Source organism: Oryctolagus cuniculus, chromosome X (assembly GCF_964237555.1).
Source record: "Oryctolagus cuniculus chromosome X, mOryCun1.1, whole genome shotgun sequence".
NCBI classification, from domain to species: Eukaryota; Metazoa; Chordata; class Mammalia; order Lagomorpha; family Leporidae; genus Oryctolagus; species Oryctolagus cuniculus.
In genome coordinates, this window is record NC_091453.1 from 34,074,785 (window position 1) to 34,096,159 (window position 21,375).

The 21,375-nt window shown below is 54.0% G+C and overlaps 3 protein-coding genes across 5 annotated transcripts; 1 reads left to right on the forward strand and 2 right to left on the reverse strand.

The window, feature by feature from the left end:
* Nucleotides 1-16: 16 nt before the first annotated feature.
* Nucleotides 17-7,311, forward strand: PQBP1 (polyglutamine binding protein 1). Of its 3 annotated transcripts, XM_008272594.4 has the most exons (8): nt 17-184; nt 450-495; nt 586-666; nt 5,128-5,239; nt 5,448-5,560; nt 6,428-6,727; nt 6,928-6,991; nt 7,092-7,311. In XM_008272594.4, the coding sequence occupies exons 3-8, from the start codon at nt 600-602 to the stop codon at nt 7,246-7,248; spliced, it is 813 nt and encodes a 270-aa protein (XP_008270816.1). In that variant the 5' UTR covers nt 17-184; nt 450-495; nt 586-599; the 3' UTR covers nt 7,249-7,311. The 3 variants fall into 3 exon arrangements, with proteins under 3 accessions (XP_008270816.1, XP_008270817.1, XP_008270818.1); XM_008272595.4 differs by lacking the exon at nt 450-495; XM_008272596.4 differs by lacking the exons at nt 17-184; nt 450-495 and adding an exon at nt 295-387.
* A 51-nt stretch (nt 7,312-7,362) lies between these two features.
* SLC35A2 (solute carrier family 35 member A2) lies at nt 7,363-14,649 on the reverse strand. Its single transcript, XM_002719903.5, has 5 exons — nt 14,265-14,649; nt 12,694-12,876; nt 10,607-10,758; nt 8,967-9,706; nt 7,363-7,646 (listed from the first exon to the last, which is right to left on the reverse strand). Exons 1-5 carry the CDS (start codon nt 14,353-14,355, stop codon nt 7,619-7,621), a joined length of 1,194 nt encoding a protein of 397 aa, XP_002719949.1. The 5' UTR covers nt 14,356-14,649; the 3' UTR covers nt 7,363-7,618.
* Nucleotides 14,650-15,645: 996 nt separating this feature from the next.
* Nucleotides 15,646-21,012, reverse strand: PIM2 (Pim-2 proto-oncogene, serine/threonine kinase). The gene is made up of 6 exons (XM_008272598.4): nt 20,664-21,012; nt 20,425-20,534; nt 19,705-19,755; nt 17,574-17,946; nt 16,882-17,058; nt 15,646-16,775 (listed from the first exon to the last, which is right to left on the reverse strand). Exons 1-6 carry the CDS (start codon nt 20,722-20,724, stop codon nt 16,612-16,614), a joined length of 936 nt encoding a protein of 311 aa, XP_008270820.1. The 5' UTR covers nt 20,725-21,012; the 3' UTR covers nt 15,646-16,611.
* Nucleotides 21,013-21,375: the final 363 nt, after the last annotated feature.

The window sequence follows — 21,375 nt, forward strand, 5'->3', positions numbered from 1 at the left end:
TTCTCATTGGACACCCAGGATAACGTCATCTTTCCACTGCAGTCCCAGCGTCTTCCAGTTACGTCTTGGCTCGGGTATTGAGTACGCCGTTGTGTGCTTTGGGGGAAACGAGTGGTGTGGTCCTGGTGATCAGAGCAGTGGCGAGAGGAAGGAGGCTGTTCTTTCTACCTGCCCGACTGTACTGGTAACGCGGGGAGGGGGAGGGGGGCATGGTTTTGCAGAGCTGGAGGAAGGGCTGCATTCCGCTCCCCCACCCCAGGGCTTTGGTTTTTCCCACCCAGCAGTCTTTGAGGGAGGTTGGGTGAGCCAGTTTCTGAAGCTGCGCTTGGCGCCTTTGGCGGTGGGTGGAGCCCGGGAGAGGAAGTGGATCCTGGAGCTCCGGGCCTAGTAAGTGAGCGGCTGGAAGGAGTTTTGTGACATTTGCAAGCCTCTTGTCTCTCGTGTTTTAGCGCATAGGTTGAGTCCGCCCAGCTAGCTCCTGGTGTATTTGGGAAGGTGAGAGTCCGATGAGTACATGCTACGGGAGGGATGAGCTCTGGGTTATGGGATCCAGATTTGAATCCTCATCAGTCTGTCTGTCCCCAGATCTGTCACCCGCTATGCCGCTGCCCGTCGCGCTGCAGACTCGCTTGGCTAAGAGAGGCATCCTCAAACATCTGGAGCCTGGTAAGAGAGCTAAGAGCAGATGGGCGTATCATGTATCAAGCCTGATAGGCCCTTTTTTCATTGATATGGACACTAAACACTCAGCGTGGACCTTCTGTGCTCTAAGCCGTGGCATGGCAAGGATTCCTGATGTCCATTCCTTTTGCAAACCATGCAATGTGTGTGTTTGTGGGGGGAGGGGGAGGTTGAAAAGATGCATATTTCATTCTTAACAATACACAACACTGATGCAAATTTCGGGCCTCCACGAATCACATGGAGGTAAATGCATAGTATTTAATAGGCTATGTGTCAAGTCCAGGATGTTGTTGTTTTTTTCGACTTACTCATTTGGGGCTGGTGCTGTGGTGTAGCGGGTAAAGCTGCCATCTGCAGTGCCGGCTTCCCAAATGGGCTGGTTCAAGTGCAGCCTGTTCCATTTCCAATCCAGCTCTCTGCTGAGGCCTGGGAAAATAGTGGAAGATGGCCCAAGTCCTTGGGCCCCTGCACCCGTGTGGGAGACTGGAAAGAAGCTCCTGGCTCCTGGTTTTGGATCAGCGCAGCTCTGGCCATTGTGGCCATCTGGGGAGTGAACCAGCAGATGGAAGACCTCTGTCTCTCTCTCTCTCTCTTTCTGCCTCTGTGTATCTCTCTCTCTGCCTCTGCCTCTCTGTAACTCTGACTCAAATAAAAATCTTTTTTTTTTTTTTTTGACAGGCAGAGTGGACAGTGAGAGAGAGACAGAGAGAAAGGTCTTCCTTTGCCGTTGGTTCACCCTCCAATGGCCGCCATGGCCGGCACGCTGCGGCCTGCGCACCGCTCCGATCCGATGGCAGGAGCCAGGCGCTCCTCCTGGTCTCCCATGGGGTGCAGGGCCCAAGGACTTGGGCCATCCTCCACTGCCTTCCTGGGCCACAGCAGAGAGCTGGCCTGGAAGAGGGGCAACCGGGACAGAATCCGGCGCCCCGACCGGGACTAGAACCCGGTGTGCCGGCGCCGCTAGGTGGAGGATTAGCCTATTGAGCCGCGGCGCCGGCCTCAAATAAAAATCTTTTAAAAATATTTTAAAGAAAAGATTTATTTATTTGAAAGGTAGAGTTACAGAAAGGCAGAGAGAGAGAGAAAACTCTTCAATCCTCTGGTTCACTCCCCAAATGGCTGCAATGGCTGGAGCCGTGCCCATCCAAAGCCAAGAACCAGGAGCTTCTTCCTGGTCTCCTGTACGAGTGCAGGGGCCCAAGGACTTGGGCCATCTTCTGCTTTCCCAGCCCACAGCAGAGAGCTAGATGAAAAGTGGAACAACAAGGACTCGAACTGGCACCCATATGGGATGCCGTTGCTGCAGGTGGATGCTTAACAAAGTTGCAGGCAGATGATTAACCTACTTTGTCACAATATCAGGCCCCAGGATGTTGCTTTTGTTTACCATACTGATAGAATGTATTTTAGAAGTGCTGTGTTGGAAACAGAGTTAACATGTATTTTAGACCACCCAAAATGCCTGAAATGCACATGATGGTTAGCACTGAGGGTGTTTCCAAAAGTTTGTGGAAAAATGAAAAGGTGAGTTTAGGGACAGCTGTTTGGCTTAGTGGTTAAGCCAGTTGTCAGGGTACCTAGCAGGTGCCTAGGTTCAGTTTCCAGCTCTGGCTCCTGCCTTGAGCTTCCTGTTAATGCAGACCCCCAGGAGGCAGGGTGATGGCTCAAGTAATGGGTTTCCTGCCACCCACATGGAAGACCTGGTTTGACTTCCTGGCTCCCAGGATCAGCCTCACTGCTGGGCACTTGGGGAGTGAACCAGAGGGTAGGAGTGCTCTCATGCTCATTCTCTCTCTCAAGTAGATAAGTAAATATTTTAAAAAGTAAGTTTAACTTGGTGCAAAAGAAATTAAATCTGTGCATAGTTTTTCCATAATATGTATTTTTCATGAACTTTTTATATAAAATGACAGGATTTCTTATATAGGCTTATTATATTGCTGGCTGCTAATTCCACCTACTATCACTAATAGAAAAGCTGGCATCTATTTTGGGCTATAGTGTGCTAGGCACTAGAAACTACATCTATTGTCACCTTATTGATGACCGATGTCTATTACAAACCTAGTGTGCTAGAAGGCAGGCTTTTGGCCTAGCACTTGAAATGCTGCTCAGGATGCTCACATTCATATCAGAGTGTCTGGGTCTGATGAGCCCCAGGTCTGCTCCTAGTCCAGCTTCTTGCAGACATGCACCCCGGGAGGCAGCAGGTGATGGCTTAAGTACTTGGGTCCCTGATACCCTCATGGGAGACACAGATTGAGTTCTGGGCTTTGGCCTTTTGTAGGCATTTGGGGAGTGAACCAGTGGATGGCTGTCTCCCTCTCCCTATTTCTCTGCCTCTCAAATAAATAAAAAAAAAATTAGTAGTAATTAAAAAAATACCCTAGTGTGGCTGGCTTAGACCTTGTGGTTAATCATACTGGTAATGACCGTTGGTACTATTTTTTTTTAAGATTTATTTATATGAAAGGCAGTTAGACAGAGACAGATCTTCTATCTGCTGGTTCACTCCCCAAATGGCTACAATGGCCAGGGTTGGGCCATGCTGATGCCAGGAGCCAGGAGCTTCTTCCGGGTCTCCCACCTGGGTGGTAGAGGCCCAAGGATTTGGACCATCTTTCACTGCTTTTCCAGGTGCATTAGCAGGTAGCTGGATCAGAAGTGGAACAGCCAGGACTCAAACTGGCACCCTTGTTGAATGCTGGCACTGCAGGCAGCGGCTTATTGCCACAGCACCAGCCCCCATTGATAGTTTTTTTTTTTTTTTAGATTATTTATTTGAAAGGCAGAGTTACAGAAAGGCAGAGAGAGAGGTCTTTCATCTGCTGGTTCACTCCCACATGGGTGCAGGAGCCCAAGGACTTGGGCCATCTTCTACTGCTTTCCCAGCCCATAGCACAGAGCTGGATTGGAAGTGGAGCAGCCAGGAGTTGAACCGTTGGCTCATATGGGATGCCGGCATTGTAGGCGGAGGCTTTACCTGCTACAGCACAGTGCCGGCCCCATTGATAGTTATTTAAAGATTTATTTATTTGAAAAGCAGAGTTAGAGAAAGGCAGAAACAGAGAGAGAGAGAGAGTCTTCCATCTGCTAGTTCACTCCCCAAATGGCCACAATGGCCAGAGCTGGGCCAGTCCGAAGCCAGGAGCCAGGAGCTTCTTCTGGGTCTCCCACATGGGTGCAGGGGCCCAAGGGCTTGGGCCATCTTCTGCTTTCCCAGGCCATAGCAGAGAGCTGGATCAGAAGAAGAGCAGCCGGGACTCAAACTGGTGCCTATATGGGATGTCAGCAGTGTAGACGGCGGCTTTACCCACTATGCCACAGCACCGGCCCTATTGATGGTTCTTTTAAGCCCTGTGCTCATGGTATACGTATTAACAATACTGATGACGATAGCTGCCATCCATTTTGGGCCTACTGTGCAACAAGCACTATGCTGTTGTTGGCATATGCCTTTCAATGTTAATTATATGCACAACCTGAAATCTGTTATAAGTGTATTGAAGGTCAGGCACTGACCAAGCACTGCCACAAGCTCACCCTAGTAGATACCTTTTTTATTGTATTGATATTACTGAAATCTGCTGCACGCTAGATTTTCAGGTCTCAAGAATTTTTTAATTTTTAAAAGATTTATTTATTCAAAAGGCAGTGACAGAGAGAGAGAGAGAGAGAGAAACACTTTGATCTGCTGGTTCACTCTCCAGTGGCCACAATGGCCAGGGTGGGCCAGGCAAAGCCAGGAGCCTGGAACTCCATCCTGGTCTCCCACATTGGTGCAGGGACCTAAGCACTTGGCCCATCTTTTTCTGCCTTCCCAGGCGTATTAGCAGGGAGCTGGATCAGCAGCAGAGTAGCTGGGACTTGAACTACCACTCTGATATGGGTTTTGGGTCACAAGCTGCAGCTTAACCCAGTGTACCGCAATGCCAGTCCTGGAACTGAATGGATGACTGTTTGGATAAATTCCTTGCTATCCAAATTCCTGCTACTCAGTGTATGAGATTCAGAAGCCCTGTGATCCCCCAGCTTGGGATATGACTAGATTGGATATATATTTTCAGATAAACCCCTTGCTGTTAACTCATTTTGTCAAAATCGTTTTGAAGAACTCATTGTCACACACTGTCTGAACTTGGGAACCGAGTAGATATGGATAACGTTTTGATGAACCCCTGTTAACTCTGAAGCCAGATGGGCTTGGGTAACAGTATAACTCATCATCTGAACCCAGAAATAGGCTAGATAAATAAACGTCTCGGTCAGTTCCCTAATACAGAGACTTGGGTTTGGAATGCGATACTTCACATGTCTGCTGACGCACACGTGTCTTCCACGTGAGGTTCGTGGGAATGTGAATGCGTCTCTCTCCAGACCCTGACTATATGGAAAGAACTTCCCTGGTCTTAACTGCTCTGCTCTTCTCCCTTGTTCTGCCAGAACCAGAGGAAGAGATCATTGCTGAGGACTATGATGATGACCCTGTGGACTATGAGGCCACCCGGTTAGAGGGGCTGCCACCAAGCTGGTACAAGGTGTTTGACCCATCCTGGTGAGCCTGGGAACCTTGGGGCAGGGCTGACTTCTGACTTTGCCCTTTGTGTGGGATATATCAGGGCACGGGAAGAGACCTGGAGGTACTTCCTGTGGGGTCCTGACATGGGACAGGTATAGGCAGAGGCCAGGGTGGAGTTGAGGGTACAAAGACAGGACATCTGGGCTGACGCTCCTTCCCTCTCACTGCACCCCTCTTCCCCCAGTGGTCTTCCTTACTACTGGAACGTGGACACAGACCTCGTGTCCTGGCTGTCCCCACATGACCCCAACTCCATCGTTACCAAATCTGCCAAGAAGCTCAGGAGCAGTAATACAGGTGAGCTGGCAGAGCCAACGGGGCCTCCGCTGCTCCTAGCGGTTCTTACAAGGCGCTGAGTAAATGATAGAACCCGTTAAGGAGGGGCTGGTGACGTTGTCAAAGGCTGAGGATCCTGGCTCCTGGGGTGGCAAGAAGTGGTCACTTTAAGACTTCCATGTTCTGACTGGCGTCGCAGCTCACTAGGCTAATCCTCTGCCTGTGGTGCCAGCACACCGAGTTCTAGTCCCAATTGGGGCGCCAGATTCTGTCCCAGTTGCTCCTCTTCCAGTCCAGCTCTTTGCTGTGGCCGAGGAGGGCAGTGGAGGATGGCCCAAGTGCTTGGGCCCCTACACCCATGTGGGAGACCGGGAGGAAGTACCTGGCTCCTGGCTTCGGATTGGCACAGCGCCGGCCTTAGCGGCCATTGGGGGGGTGAACCAATGGAAGGAAGACCTTTCTCTCTGTCTCTCTCTCACTGTCTATAACTCTACCTGTCAAAAAAATAAAAAAATAAAAAAGACTTCCATGTTCCATGAGGACTAGTGTTGTGGTGCAGCAGGATAAGCGGCTACTTGCGATGCCAGTATCTCATATGAGTGCCCGTTCAGGTCCCAATGGCTCCATTTCTGATCCAGCTCCCTACTAATGCACCTGGGAAGGCAGCAGCAGATGGCTCAAGTGCCTGGGCCCTTGACATCCACGTAGTAGAAAAGGACACAGTTCCTAACTCCTAGCTTTGGCCTGGCCCAGCCCCAGCCATTGCAGCAATTTGGGGGGTGAAGCAGCAGATGGAAATACTCTTTGTTTCTCTCTCTTCCCCCTCTCCCTCCCTCTCTAAAGTTCTGCTTTTCAAATAGGTACATAAACCTTTTTCTTCTTTTTAAGAAAAAAAGACTTTCGTGTCCCCAGAAGCTGAGGAGAAGCTGGACCGGGCCCACGACAAGTCGGACCGGGGCCATGAAAAGTCAGACCGCAGCCACGATAAGTCAGACCGCAGCCACGATAAGTCTGACAGAGATCGTGAGCGTGGCTATGACAAGGTAGACAGAGATAGAGATCGGGATCGGGATCGGGACCGGGACCGGGACAGGGACCGTGGCTATGACAAGGCAGACCGAGACGAGGGCAAAGAACGGCGCCACCACCGCCGGGAGGAACTGGCTCCCTACCCCAAGAGCAAGAAGGGTAAGCTGGGCAGACTGAGACGGGTTTAGCAAGCGATGCACCATGGAGCATAGCCATCGCCTGGGTGTGTGCCTGAGCCTGGGATCCCAGGGAAGGGTGCTGTAGGCCATGGCAGCCGCAGGCTCCTGGGATAGGGGTTCCTGAGGATCAGGGGCTCCTGTGCCCCATCAAAGACCTGGCACTGCTGCTTGCTTCTACAGTAGCAAGCCGAAAGGATGAAGAATTAGACCCCATGGACCCCAGCTCCTACTCAGACGCACCCCGGTAATTAACGACCTCTCCCTGAGCCCTTCTTTTCCCTCCCAGCTCTGACTGGACCCCTGCCCTTGTCCCCCATTCCAATCCTACTTTCTGTCACCTCCAGGGGCACGTGGTCAACAGGACTCCCCAAGCGAAATGAGGCCAAGACAGGAGCAGACACGACGGCGGCCGGGCCCCTCTTCCAGCAGCGCCCGTACCCATCCCCTGGGGCCGTGCTCCGGGCCAACGCTGAGGCTTCCCGAACCAAGCAGCAGGACTGATCCTCTGCCTTCCTGAGCCCTGGACAGGGCTTTAATTAAAGCTCTTCTGAGCACCTGCATGAAGTTTCCGTGCTTCCTTACCTTGTTCTTTTGAGGTTTCCTGACCCATGCCCACAGGATGCAAAACACATTTTATTTGCAAAAAGTCACCTAAGAAATACTGCTGGGGGCGGAGTGGGGGCGGGGGCTGAGGTGGGTCATCAACAGAGAGAGCTTCTTCAGGTAAGCCCTGCGTGCGGGAGGGGGTGGTGGGACAGGGAGTTCTGTGTCTGCCTCACCCTGCCCCTAATACTGATCAGTCTGGTCCCAGCTGGGCCAGGGCAAGAAGGGAGAACGAGGCCAGGCCAAGCAACGTCTTCGATCCCGGTGGCTACGAACCCTTCACCTTGGTGAGCAACCTGTGGTGGGAATGGGGAGGAAAGAGAAACAGAAAAAGCTGGGGTGGGCTGGCAGGAGGGTCTTCTGAGCAAGCGAGGGTGGCAGGAGTGAGGCTGGTAGTCCTGGGGTTAGTAATGGTGCCTAGGCGAAGAAAGCGGGCCCCCTGGGTCAGAAAGCTACACATGGACTAAATAAATACAACATCTTTATTTGGCATTGGGTATCCTGACATTTTTTTTTTTCATTACAGTTCCTTAGAAAACAAACAAAAAAAATCAAAACAAATTAATCAAAAATAAAGATTCAATGGCCATATTTACAAATAGCAGAGCCAACCCGGGCATCTCCCATGCGCGCACTGATACCCCTGCCCCCCAGGACATGGTTAAGGGGTTAATAAGCTTTGGGGAGTGCAGGAGGCGGGTTCCATGGGTCTTACGGTTCTAAGACCCCTTCCCCCACAGAGCAAAGGTATCTCCTGCAGCCAATGGGGTACCCAGAGTGTGCCTTGGCAGCTTTATTTGCCCTCTCTGGGTGACTTCCGCAAATAACCCTGCATCCAGCAGCTGCCAGTGTCTTTCATTCAGTGAGTGAGTCACTTCCAGGACTGCCCCTCCCCACTTTTCCCCACTACCTGGATCGTTGTTGACCTCATTACACCACAAACCCCAAACCTGCTAACAAAACAAAACAAAAACAAAGGTGGCCCTGCTGCTGTGTGGCCTCCCCCAGACGCCCTGATGTCAAAGTCTCAGCTTTCGCCTTTTTCTCGTGTCCTGGATACTCGAAAAAGGCGTTCAGCTGCAGGGAAGACCGCACAAAAGCCAGAGCTCCTAATATGATCCGGCAGGGCTTGGGGGGGGGGGGGGAGAAGGCCTCGAACAATGAGAAACTGAACCCCACAGGATAGGCATTAGTCATCGCCGAAGAGCTGCACAGGTTTTGTCCAGTTTGTCCTTACAAATGTGGAGGGACTGCTGGGAGGGTGTCTCCCAGGCACGGGCCACAGGACACCTCCAGCAGAGGGTAACAGAAAAAAAGGCCTTGAATGACAACATTCCCAACCCTGTCCTTCAAAAAGGCCAGACTGGGGCAGAGAAGGCAGCTCTAAACATGGCCCCCCCTCCGCCCAGGGGAGGAAGGGTTCACGAGATACCTGGCCCTCCCACAACCCCTCTGGAAGCCACAACAACCTGGGAGAAAAGACCAAGGTGTTCCAACCCGAGAGGAGCCAGGCCCTGGAGGTGACTTGGGTCCTGCAGATGCCCATCACCCTCCACCCCAGCCCCCCTCCCTCTCTGCCCCCCGCCGCCTCCAGCCCTCACTTCACCAGCACTGACTTCGGTAGAAAGGGCTCCGTGACGAGGTCTCCACGGTGGGAAGACAGCTGCGGCGGCGGTGGCTGCCCCGGAGGCTGCTGCTGAGTGCAGGGCCCGGAGGCAGAGGCAGAGGAGGCAGAAGCTATGGCTTTGGCTGCACCTCGGGGAAGGCTGTAGAGGTAGACGGCACCGATGACGAGCCCAGCGCCAAGGGCAAATAATGGGTCCAGTTGGAAGCCAAAGAGGCGAATGGAGGCAACAGTGGACAGCACAATGGACAGGGAGGTGGCAAAGCCCTTGAGGATGTTGTCAGCATACTTGACAACGACAGCCACCAGGAGCCCACCGAAGGCCTGGTTGAGCACCACACCCCAGACGGCAGGTGTATACCCAAAGAAGAAGCCGCGGTGTGCCACAGCGGTGCCCTCAGCCCACCAGAGCCCCACCAGGCCCAGGGCTGTGCCGAAGAGGCCCAGCTGCAGGTTGCGCAGCCACACGGAACCTGAGCTGCCTTTGAGGATCTTCTCAAAGTAGACGCCTGCAAAGCCCGAGGAGAGACAGGAAGCCACAACAGCTGCAAGGCCTGCCCCGGGGTTCTGATCCAGTGGCCGTGGGCCGCCCCCACCAGCTTGCTGTGCCTGGACAATGGCGACCCCAGTGAAGAGGAGCAGCAGGGAGGCCCACTGCAGCCGGGAGAGGCTGCGGTTCAGCATGAGCACTGAGAACAGTGCCGTGGTCAGGATCTTCAGCTGGTACGTCACCTGCAGTGGCATGTGGAAGACAGACACTGAGGGCTGGCCCTGACCCCCAACAAGTGTATGTGGTGGGGAGGGGCTGGGCAGCACCCACTGTGGGTCCCCTGAGCACAATGGAGGGACGCGGTGGGGTAGATGATAGTAAAAACAGCACAAAGAGCCAGCCATTGGCTGGGCTGTGGCTAAACAGCTCAGAGGTCCCTTCCAGAAAGTGCACAGAAGAGTGGCTGGGCCAGAAAGTGCCACACTGTGCCCAAGCCCACATCCCAGTCCCATCTCCTGGCTACGTGACCAGGGACAAACCACTTGACCTGACTCAGCTCTGGGGACACCATCTGCAACACGCAACCGATGAATATAAACTAAGGGCTCACAGGAGGTGATGGACAAACGGCAGGCTTTGTGATGGGAGGAGGTCTTGATGCAATTCAATCTACCACAGCAGTAATGTCAGCCAATATTTACGGCGTGTGCCCGTGTGGGTCCGTTCATATATGAGTTCATTTAATCTTCATAACCGCCATGTCAAGTGGGCACCACTGTAACCCCCAATTTAAAAATGAGCAAACTAAGGCACAGAGGTTAGGTGACTTGCCCAAAAGTCAGGCAGCTGTTAAAGCAGCAGAGCTGGTTAGAATCTGGGCTCTGTAACCATCTCGCAAGGCTGCCTATGAAGAGCCTACAGCTTATCCACCACCAACTGCGATCTCTTCCCAGCTGCTCTTTCTTTCAATAGTCCTGACACTCCAGTGAGCAGGCAATGTGGTTTCCACTGCCAAGCCTCACAGAGGAGGAATCCCAGGTTGAGGGAATTCCAAGGACATTCCAAAGGTGACACAGTCACAGCCATCCCATATACCCCAACCCAGCCAGTTCCTGTGGGGCCATGCTGGGCTTGGAGCTCACCTGGAAAGTGGCCGCTGGGAGATTGGAGATGGCAACGTACTGGAGGTTGTTCTGCAAAGTGTAGATGAGGGAGGGCACCGCAAGCTTGAGCGTGTCCACGTACTGCACCAGGACAGCCTCGTGGAGGAAGAGAACCAGGTGTTTCACATTACCTAAGTGGGGGGAGGACAGCCCTTTGTAGCAAAGCACTGACTACCCAGGATGAGGGTCCCCTGAAGGCTCCCTGGGCGCTGGGATGACGTTTGTGCTGTTTTCCCGACAGTGAGCCTTTCTATGATCCATTTAGTGACCACAAAAGAACCATCCACGGCAGGCACTTGGCCTGGCTGGGTAAGATGCCCACATCCCACACTGAAGTGCCTAGGTTCTGGGTTTGATACCCAGTTCCACTGCCGACTCCAGCTTCCTGCTAATGCAGCAGGTGATGGCACAAGTAGTTGGGTCCCTGCCACCCACGTGGGAGACCTGGACTGAGTCCCTGGCTCCCAGTTTCAGCCTGGCACAATCCAGGCTGTTGCAGGCATCCAGGAAGCGAACCAGCCCAGCAGATAGGAGCTCTGTGTTTATCCCTCTGCCTCTGAAATAAATATTAAAAAAAAACCTCATCCATAACACTGTGTGTGCTCATCACAGACCATGCTTCACTCACCCTAGAGCCAAACTCCCTGGCACAGAGCCCCATCCAAGGCAAGCCTGCGTTGTACGATGAAATAATTGTCATTCACTAGAAGCAGATGCCAAGGCTGGAAGTTTCAGACTAGTCTTTTACCCTAGCTCCCTACAGCCCCGTGAGCAGCCTTGAGACAGGGCCACCTCCTACTCAGTCCCACTTGTCAGCCCTACACACACCAAGCACTTGTCTCTGCTGCATGGATGGATGCAGCCTGGACCCCAAAGCTCGAGTCTGGTTGGGACCACTTCAGTAAGCAACTAAGAATCACGGTCTATGCAATAAGGCCTTTGCAAAGCTCACCCCGGGTTTCTGCAGTTTAGGTCTCAGCTGAGGGCTTTCCTAGGGGAAAACCTCCAGAGCCACTGCACTGGTTATCCCGGCAGTTTCCACTGGTGCTCATTCACAAAGCCCTGCCCTTGCCCTCCACGGCACTACTCCCAGGTCAGAGCCGCACAATTCACCTCTGTGCTTTAGTACAAGGCCTTCACAGAGAAACAACTGGGCAACATTTCCAAGTCAGAGGGCCTCCTGTTCAAGTTAGTAGGTGAACCCAGCTCCTAACCTAAAGGAAACATAGAAGCCAGCGCTGTGGTGTAGCAGCTTAAGCCTCTGTCTGCAGTGCCGGCATCCCATATGGGCTCCAGTTCAAGTCCTGGCTGCTCTACATCCAATCCAGGGCCCCCTGAATGCGCCTGAGCAAGCAGCAGAACATGGCCCAAGTCCCTGGGCCCCTGCACCCACGTGTGAGACCCGGATGAAGTTCCTGGCTCCTGGCTTCAGCCTGGCCCAGCCCTGACCATGTGGTCATTTGGGGAGCGAACCAGCGGATACAAGATCTCTCTCTCTCTCTTTCTCTCTCTGTATCTCTGCCTTTCAAATAAATAAATAAATCTTTCAAAAAAGAAGTATCCAATAAGCTTTTTACCACAAAATTGTTTAAAAAAAAAGGGGGGGTTGTCGGGAAACCCAGCAATTAAGCTAAAAAGACACAACCGATTTCAGAACACTGGCCATGTACAAATTTCTTAAAACTTTTATGACATTTAAGAATCCCTACCAATTTGAACACTGCTCGGACACTAGCCATGAGCCCATGCTCATTAGTGCATCTGGGGGCTGGGGACAGGGCTATCTTGTTATTTTATTCTTCTTTCTGATTTGGTCTATGTTTGGAATTCTCTGCAATGGAACAGGAGGTAAATCCATGGCCACACAACAGGTGCCCGTTGCCTTACGGGTACAGACTCGCTCCTACAAGTGCCCAGAGGCCAGCTCGCAGGCTGTCAGGGGTGTACCACCGTACGGAGCGTACAGCTGCAGCCACTCCCAGCTGCAGGGACGAGGGAGCAGGTTCACAGACGCGGAGATCCTCCCCCAGAAAACCCTCCACACGGCCTCCCTCCCCAGCTCATACCCCTCTTCTGGGCGAAGAGCAGCAGCAGGCAGGTGAGGCCCTTGAGCACTTCGGCCATGACCACAGCGGTGGTGGCAAAGAAGCGGTCCCCAGGCAGCGTGCGGGCATAGCGGATGCTGAGGATGAGGGAGGCGTTCTGGACCACCAGCACAGCTAGGGATATGTACTTGAGGCGTCTGTGAGCTGTGGGGGGTGGGAGGGGCAAAAGGGGAAGGATGAGGTGAGAAGCTTCCTGGGCACAGCCACCCAACACCCCCCACCCCCCACCCCCAACCCCGTCTCCTTGCTCAATCACCACCCTCCTAGCCAGCGCCACGTCCTCCCTTGGCTTACCCACACTGACCCAATGAGGGTCTCACCTCTATCTGCTTCCACTGGAAGAGCCAGAAAAGGAGAAGTGGGGTCTGCACTGTCCCAGCCTATACCTGGAATCCTTGCTGAGTTGCCAGGAAATGGCAAGGGCAGGCCCTGGACACTCCACTTGGTTCCCTCTGTCCCTCCCCAGAGAGAGAAGCAATCCCTCCCCCCAGTCAGAATCGCATCGACCACATTCTCCACATGTACTCATTGCTGGGTGCCTATCACTGGGTTCGGGGACTTACACTGATGACCTCAACAGACTTAATAATGCTTTCCAAGTGAACCATGGAAACATGCATTTTACGCAGGCGCAACCCAAAAGTTCTTATGAAATGCCCCTACTTAACCAGGGGCTGTGCTACGGAAAGCCTAACTGCCCACAATATCCTCCTCACGCTCAGAATGACTGATTCCTCCTAACTCAAACTAGTCCCACACACAAGGAATGATTCCTCGACTTCCCCAAGGACTGAACCTCCTCTGATGAATGGTTGGCTACCATGTAAGAAAATACTTCCCTACGCTGGCCCCCCTCCACTCCCACCTCCCCAGCCAAGAAATTGCCCCTTGTTCTACCCACACCCACAGTGAGCTCTCTCTGATATGAGGAAGAACCTGGCACCCTCAGGAGCTTCTTCCTCCAGCAAGTCAGGGTGGATCCTCCCAGCTCCACATACATTAAACCACTTCCACCACGTAGGGACCCCCCCTCCCCGGAATGGTCTTCTCTCCGTACAAGGATGGGCATTCCCATCCTCAAAATGGGTCCTAAGTCACAGAAGGAAGGAGCCAGCCCCACCCTGACAATTTATAAGGGAGGAGGCACCAGGCTCAAAGAGTCTCTCCCTTCTATAAGGAAGAACTCTCACACCCTCAGAACGGTCCCCTCCCCTCCATAAGGAAAGACTACACACACACACTCCCAATGCTCTCGGTGGCCTTAGCCGTCCCCCAAAGCAAACACCTTCCACCCTTCTCAGGGTCTCTACTCTCCAGAGATGGTTGGACTCCCCAGTCACCCTGAGAATGGGTTCTTCCCCGCCCCCAACACGCGCACAATGGTCTTCTCTGTCCTCCCTCCCCTACACACACACACACACACACACACACACACACGTCGATCCACAGGGAATGCTCCGCTTCACTTCAGGCGCCCCCGGCGAGCCTGACCTCCGCCCCGCCGCCGACTGCTCGGCCACAGCCCGTCTCACCCGCACTCGCTGTCCCAGCTGCCAACGCCCCCGCGGAGACCGCCCCCGGTCCGGCCGCCGCTGTGGAACCGCCAACCCCAACCGCTGCCATGTTGGCATCTGCCCGGCCCGTCCCCTCGGCAACAGCAGGCCACTTCCGTGTCTGGCACTTCCGCTTCCGGGCCAGCGGAGTGGATGTGGGGTGAAGTGCCGGACAGGTAGGGTCGTTGTCTTGCTTCGTCCGCTCTTAAATGCTGAATCTAAGACAAAGGCCCCGGGATTCTCAAATTCCGTCGGGCCGGGAGGCCGAGCACGCAGCCAGTTTGGCCTCCGGTCGTCTTTACGAAGACGGGGCCTCATCGGCCCAATCCTGCGGCCGGACCCGCCCTCGTCTTCCAGTTCGTCTGCTTTATTGATCCTCTTCCCACAACACCCGCCCACCCTGCCTCCTGCTCCCATTGGCTCAGCCTCTCCCATCTCGCTTCAACAGAACCCGCCCCAGCGGGCCCCGCCCTTCGCGTCAGAAACACCCAGGTCCTTTCCTAGTTGAACGGAAGTTCCTCTTTCCCCGCCCAGTGAGGCCCCGCCCCTGGGAGCCTTCGGGCATCTGGCAGGGATGACACAGGGCGCGGGGGCCGGTGAGGAGTGCTGGTGAGACATCGCGTGGGGGGCAAGGGAGGGTCGTGCAAGTGACGTAGCAGATGGAAGCAGGGCAGTTGCGGATATAGAAATGAGAAGGCAAGAGAACTTTGAGACCAAAGACGGGAAGACAAGCTTTTGAGTCACTATTGAGGACGGAAGAGAAATGAGATGGGGCCGGGTGAGAGGTTCCCAGGTTGGTTGTTGGCTGGCATTTGAAAGCCGAGCAGGAGAGGGGCAGCTTGAGATCTCAAAGATACCATAGGGCAGGGCAGGTAAAGTCAGGAGAGAGAAGAGGAAAGACAAGGGCAAATATAGGTGACTACACCCTGGACGTTGTAGGCAAACAAGGAAGAGCTAGAACATTCCTTGATCAGCGCCGAGCCTCACCCTCACCAGCCCAGAAAGGGCTTTTCGCCAACAGGGAAGAAGTACCTTTCCTCCCGTTGGAGACGAAGTAGTTCTGTCTCTTGGAGCAGGCCGTCTTGGACTGAGAATGCGTGTACCCTAACTCCAGTGGGCTCAGCCCTTCTGCATATACTGAGTGCTACATAAGGGTTGGGGGCAGGCAGGTGGAGTCAGGAACTGCTCCTTTTTGTGGCCCAGCTTACACGAACCCGCAAAAGCTCTTTAGGATGGCACTGTAGGACTGAGGCTTCCCAAGGCCAAAGGGAAAGTCCAATCCATCCCCACCCCCACCCCCCTTGTCTCAGCAGACAATAAATGCCCCACAGATGTCTCGCATGTACAAACGGCCAGGTGCTTTGGAGTCTATTACTTTTATTAAATAGTGAGTTTCCACACATGGCTTTTTAAATAATCCAGGCAGGGGGAGAAGGGAGAAGAGGGCACACTTGCGACTCCCCACCGCCCAATACATAAGTATTTACATTTTAGCAACTGGATAATCCTGGCTCAGGAGGAGGCAAAAGGTGGAGAGGGTGCCCCAAAGAGAACACTCAGCACGACTCATTTCCCCAGCCCATCTCCCAAGAAACCAACTGTGCCGTCCTAGTGTCTGGTGGTGTCTGGTGGTATCCATCTGCCTTCCTTCCCAGATCATGGGAGTAGGTTGTTCTCACCAGAATAAGAGCACTTGGGATAACAAAGTAGGGTCCCATCACCAAAACCAAAACCAAAACCAAACAAAACAGAGAGAGAGCGCGCGCGCGCGCACGCACGCACCCTGGGATAACAATTGGGCATTACCTCCCCCAGAATCAGCAATCCTGGGCTGAGGTAGGTGAGCAGCTTGACCCAACAGAGGACCCCAGGCTGGGGAAAGGGTCCCTTTGCTAACTTCAGAGCTGCTGGGGCACTGACAGGAAAGCACCCTTTGCCCACGTAAGAGCATCTGAACCAAGTGTGTGTGGTGGTCACAGGAGGTACCCGTACGGGGCTAACAACTCAGTAGAATGAAGAGTCTTGTGCCTCAGAATGGAGTGAATTTCAACCCAATCAACACCCCTAGCAAAACAAGAAGCAAGGAAGTCCCTCTCTTCAGAACAAGGGGCCATGGGTCCTGGGAGAGAGGCTCCTTCACAGGACTGGGATGGGGACTGGGCAGACCTGGCTTGTCTTCTGACCCCGGGGACCCCCCCCCCGTCCCCCCGACTTTAGTAACACTGGATTGTTAGTGACCTGTAAAACCAGGTCAACAGATGTCCGTCTATCCCTGTGGCATGGCCATGGGATGGCTATTATGGTCACTAGGGGGGCCTGGCCAGGACTAGGGCAGCAGGGACCAGGCCAAGGGGGAGGGACCTCCTTTGGGGGGGTTGAGGGGTGCATCTTCAGCTGGTGTTTGCATCCAGGGGTCCAGCAGGATCTCCTCCAGTGACGGTCGGGAAGAGGGTTTAGGGGCCAGGCACCGGCGGATCAGGGCACAGCAGTCTGTGGGTCAGGAAGTACAGGGGGAGATTAGCAGTCAGTAGGGGGATCGCACCTAGGTCCCCGGGAAGGGTGGAGTCTTGCCGGGCTGGGCTGAGGGAGGCCTCACCTGGGGAGACATGACCCGGGAAATGGAGTTCAGCCTCCAAAATCTCCTGGTCCCTCTCGAAGGGAATGTCCCCACACACCATGTCATAAAGGAGGATGCCCAGGGACCAGACAGTGGCCGGGAGCGCGTGGTACTGGTGTCGGGAGATCCACTCCGGCGGGCTGTACACCCTTGTCCCTGCAAACAAGCGGGGGAGGGGGGTCAGACTGCTCTCTGTCGATCCCCCTTTCCCACCCCCATGTTCCCCAGGAAGTACTGTCCCCTCAACTAGAATAGTAGTGCTTTAAATAGAACAAAATCCCATCATCAGAACCCCAGCAGCAGAATTAACAGCAATGTTTCCTCACCAGAATAAAACCACTTATAAGTAGCTGTAGGATCTCTTTATCAGAAAACACACACACACATAGACATACACACACACACATATACTCTCAGAGTAACAACAGGACCCCCCCACACACACACATAACCCAGAATAAGCCCTAAACAAGGTTATGGCACGGTTGAAACATGGACTTTATCAAAGGACACCAAGTCTTGAGAATCCCCAGTATTAGAAATAAAGAACAATCCATAGGTGTAACATAGGTTAAGGGTTACAGGACAGAGACAAGAGGTCACAAGGTCATAAAATCACAAGCACACACACACACCCCCAGCCTCACCATCAAACTCCCCCCCAGCCTCACCATCAAAGTCAGTGTAAGGTTCATCATGAAGCAGGGCACCCGAACCAAAATCGATGAGCTTGGCGCAGCCCCGGCGTAGGTCTATCAGGATGTTCTCGTCCTTGATGTCACGGTGGACGACTCCACGGGCGTGGCAGTGTTGGACAGCTGCCACCACCTGGCCAAAGAAGCTGCGGCTTCGGCCTTCCCCCAGCGGGCCCTTCTCTGTGATGTAGTCAAAGAGATCCTGGGCCGGCAGAGGCCGCTCGAGGACCAGCATGAAGCCCTCAGGTGTCTCAAACCAGTCGAGCAGGCGGATGACACCAGGGTGCCCACCACCTGCACACACCTTCCAGAGCAGTGCCACTTCGAGGGGGCATGAGACTGAGTCGGACTGCAGGTGCAGGTTGGGTGGGGAGCAGAGAGAGAAAAGAGAAGGCAGAGGTCAGGCCAACAGCTCTGAGGCCAACTTCCGGCCTAAGCTCCCATCCTAGCCAACTATGGCCTTAAGCAACCCATTTGCCTTCCTGGGGCTGTTTCCTCATCACTGGGGCACAAACCCCCATGGCCATTGAAGGGCCAATCAAGCAAAGAGCCTACGCACATCTGGCAGGTAGGACGAGCTCAGGGAATAGTTGCATAAATAAAAGTGGTTCCCAACAAAAGGGTCCAGCAGCAGCAGCAGCAGCACTATGATGTAATACGGTCCCTGTTCTGTCTGCTGACACATCCAAAGTGATTAGAAGAGCACCTTGCATACAGTAGGTACTCAATAAATGCTTTCTAAACAGATGAAAGCACTTTATAGCACAAGGTCTGACATGAAGCTAGTGCCGTATAATGGTCAGTTTTGTTTGCTGACATATCGCAAACATTAGAACAGTAACCTTTAACAGGGTAGGGTTTGGGTTTGATAAATATTTGCTAAACATGTGAAAGCACTTAGTAGAAAAGGACTTAGCACAAAATGAGCGCTCAATAAACATTATGTAATATTTTGCCAAGGGCCTAGAATTGTGCCCAGCATACAGAAGCTACTCAATATATAATTGTTAAGATAGCTCAAGGTGATTAATTGCAAAGAACCTGTCAACAAGCTCCATAAATGTGCTCATGAGATATTTTGCTAGTCACTAAGTACCCAGAACCACTCAAGAACAGGTATAAATGTTAACTGGTAGAGTCGGCACTGTGTATAGTAGGCTAAGCCTCCACCTGCAGTGCCAGTATCTCATATGGGTGCCGGTTTGTGTTCTGGGCGCTCCTCTTCTGATCCAGCTCTCTGCTATGGCCTGGGAAAGCAGTGGAAGATGGCCCAAGTGCTTGGGCCCCTGCACCCATGTGGGAGACTCAGAAGCTCCTGGCTCCTGGCTTCAGATCAGCTCAGCCCTGGCCATTGAGGCCATTTGGGAAGTGAACCAGCAGATGGAGATCTCTGTCTCCCCCTCTCTCTGTAACTGTATCTCTCAAATAAATTTTTTTTAAAAATCTTACAAAAAAAGCCCTGTTAAAAAACGTTAACTGGCCTACCCACCCACCTACTCTAGAAACCGCACACAAGCACATGGTGACTGCGAGCCCCAGGCATCTTTGCCTAGTAGTGGGGCCCTCTGCTGGCCAGGCCGCGTACTTGCACAGCCGCAGACAGGCTTTCTCACGGTGATGCAAAATCCGCTATCGCGCAGGCGTCCCCTATGCCTCCGGGTCCCACGGGCTGCGCAAGCGCAGTCTCCCGTTAAGCCCGCCAGAGGGCGCTCCCGCATCTACAACTTGCCTAGACCCGCCCAGATGTCCGTTAGCGCTCAAAAGGCAGGAGAGAAGCAGCCACCATCTCCATGGCAACCAGTGACCTCTGCCCTTCTTTCCCCACCAGCATGCCTCGCGGGCAACCCTCGAGGCAATGTTCGGAAGGAGCATAAGAAAGGCGAGTTGGAGGGGAGAATCCGGGGCTCTATGGGGAATCGGGGTGACTCAGAACTGTGGGGTGACTCAGAACTGTGCATCACCCCAAGGGAGTAAACATGGGCTGACAGAAGTGTTCTCTTCACCGTTACAGGGTCCAGGGAGCAACACACCTCCTCTGCCCCCCAGGAAAAAAGCAATGGAGTGAGTTTATCAGTGGATAGGTCAGAAGTACATCAAAGATACTCACCAAGGAGGACCAGCCCAACACACGATTCCGAGGGATCACTTTGATGGCCACCTGGAGAAGAGGGCCACGATATGAGAGCCAGCAGATGAGCCCCATGTCCCTCCCAATCTATACCTTGTGCCCACCTCCAGTGTCCCTCCATCGGCCCCTAACCTTTCCAGTCACCAACCACACTAACACGACCCACACTAAGTCAGGGTTTTCCCCCTGGCCTCAAAGTCTCCAGAACCAAGTTCACCTCTGCCATCATCCTTAGCCCTGAGCTCTTCCTCCTCAGGCATCGGGACCCCTCAGTCTAGGTCCTGAGTTCTAAATGTCCAGCCTTCCCAAGCCCTCAATTTTCCCACCCACAGCCAAGTCACCCCAACTCTGTACCGGGGTCTTGGTCCTCACACCAGACACCTCCCTCCAAAATCACAGTATCTCAGCTCTAGGTCCCCACCTTCCAACATATACATATATCCTCATGACCCCCCATTTCGCAGTGTAATTCCCTGGACATCTAAAATCCCCGCCATGAAAACCCTTACCACCCCCGCCCCCGCCACGCAGCATACCCACCTGGATACACACACATCCTTGCAACCCGGGATCCTGATCCTCATCATCCTACTATACACATTGCAGGCTCCCACCGCGGTCAAACAGCATCCAAGCCCCAAGCTCCCCCTCCCTCTCCACACCTACCCGACACCCTCTCGAGACCCTCATGGTGAATACCTGGAGTCGATCTGTGACGCGATGTCCCGCGAAGACCGTGCCAAATCCCCCCTTACCCAGGAGGGGGCCAAGTCGGTACTCGGCCTCGAACGCTTCCCGATCCTTGCCTCCTACGCAGGCGGAGGCGAGGAAGTCAGGGTGCCGGCATGCTGAGCCCGTCCGCGATTCCCTCCCCCTGGGACCACCAACCACCATTCCAGCCCACCCCACCTGGTCGCGAGAGGGGAGGCTGCGCTCACCTGGTGGCGGCGTGGGGGTCACCGGGGGCGCGGGGAGCCCCTGCAGAGGCTTGGTCAACATGGAGGAGGTGCTGCGCAGATTGAGCCCGCTGAATCCGCTGAGCCCGCAGGGCGTGGACGCCCGGGGCAGGGCAGCCGGGGAGCCAGGGCTGGGGGGCGCCAGGGTGGAAGGCAGGGAAACCGGTGGCCCGGAAGCGTCCGCAGACGGCGCAGCGTTAAGATTCGCCGCGCGCGCCAGCCCCAGTGCTACTGAGCCGGGGCACGCGCCTCCCGGGAGAGTCGCCCTGGGCGACAGCCCCGCCCACCTGGCTTTGATCAATCCGGACGCGGCACCTGCTGTACCCCAGCCAATCGGAGCCAGCCCTTATTTGCATACCACCCTCAACGTTCCAAGAGCCCTCTTTTGCAAAAACACGCCGGGTCCCTCCGCGGAGGCGGGGCCTGAATGCAAATGAGGGGGTGCGAGGTGGGGGGCACACAAAAACAGGTTCTGGGAATCCCTTTGCAACAACTGCGTTTGTTTTGGTCGTTGGGGGGGGGGGGTGATGGGGTGGTGGTTGTTATTGTTGGGGTGTGTGTGCGTGTATGCGTGCACACTTGAAAAACAACTGCGCAGCCTCCTTCCTAAGGAAGTTGGTTTGCCACCGCCGCCGCCACCGCCGCCGCCTCAAGATTAGCGCGGAGATAACACCAGGTTCGGCTTCTAAGAATC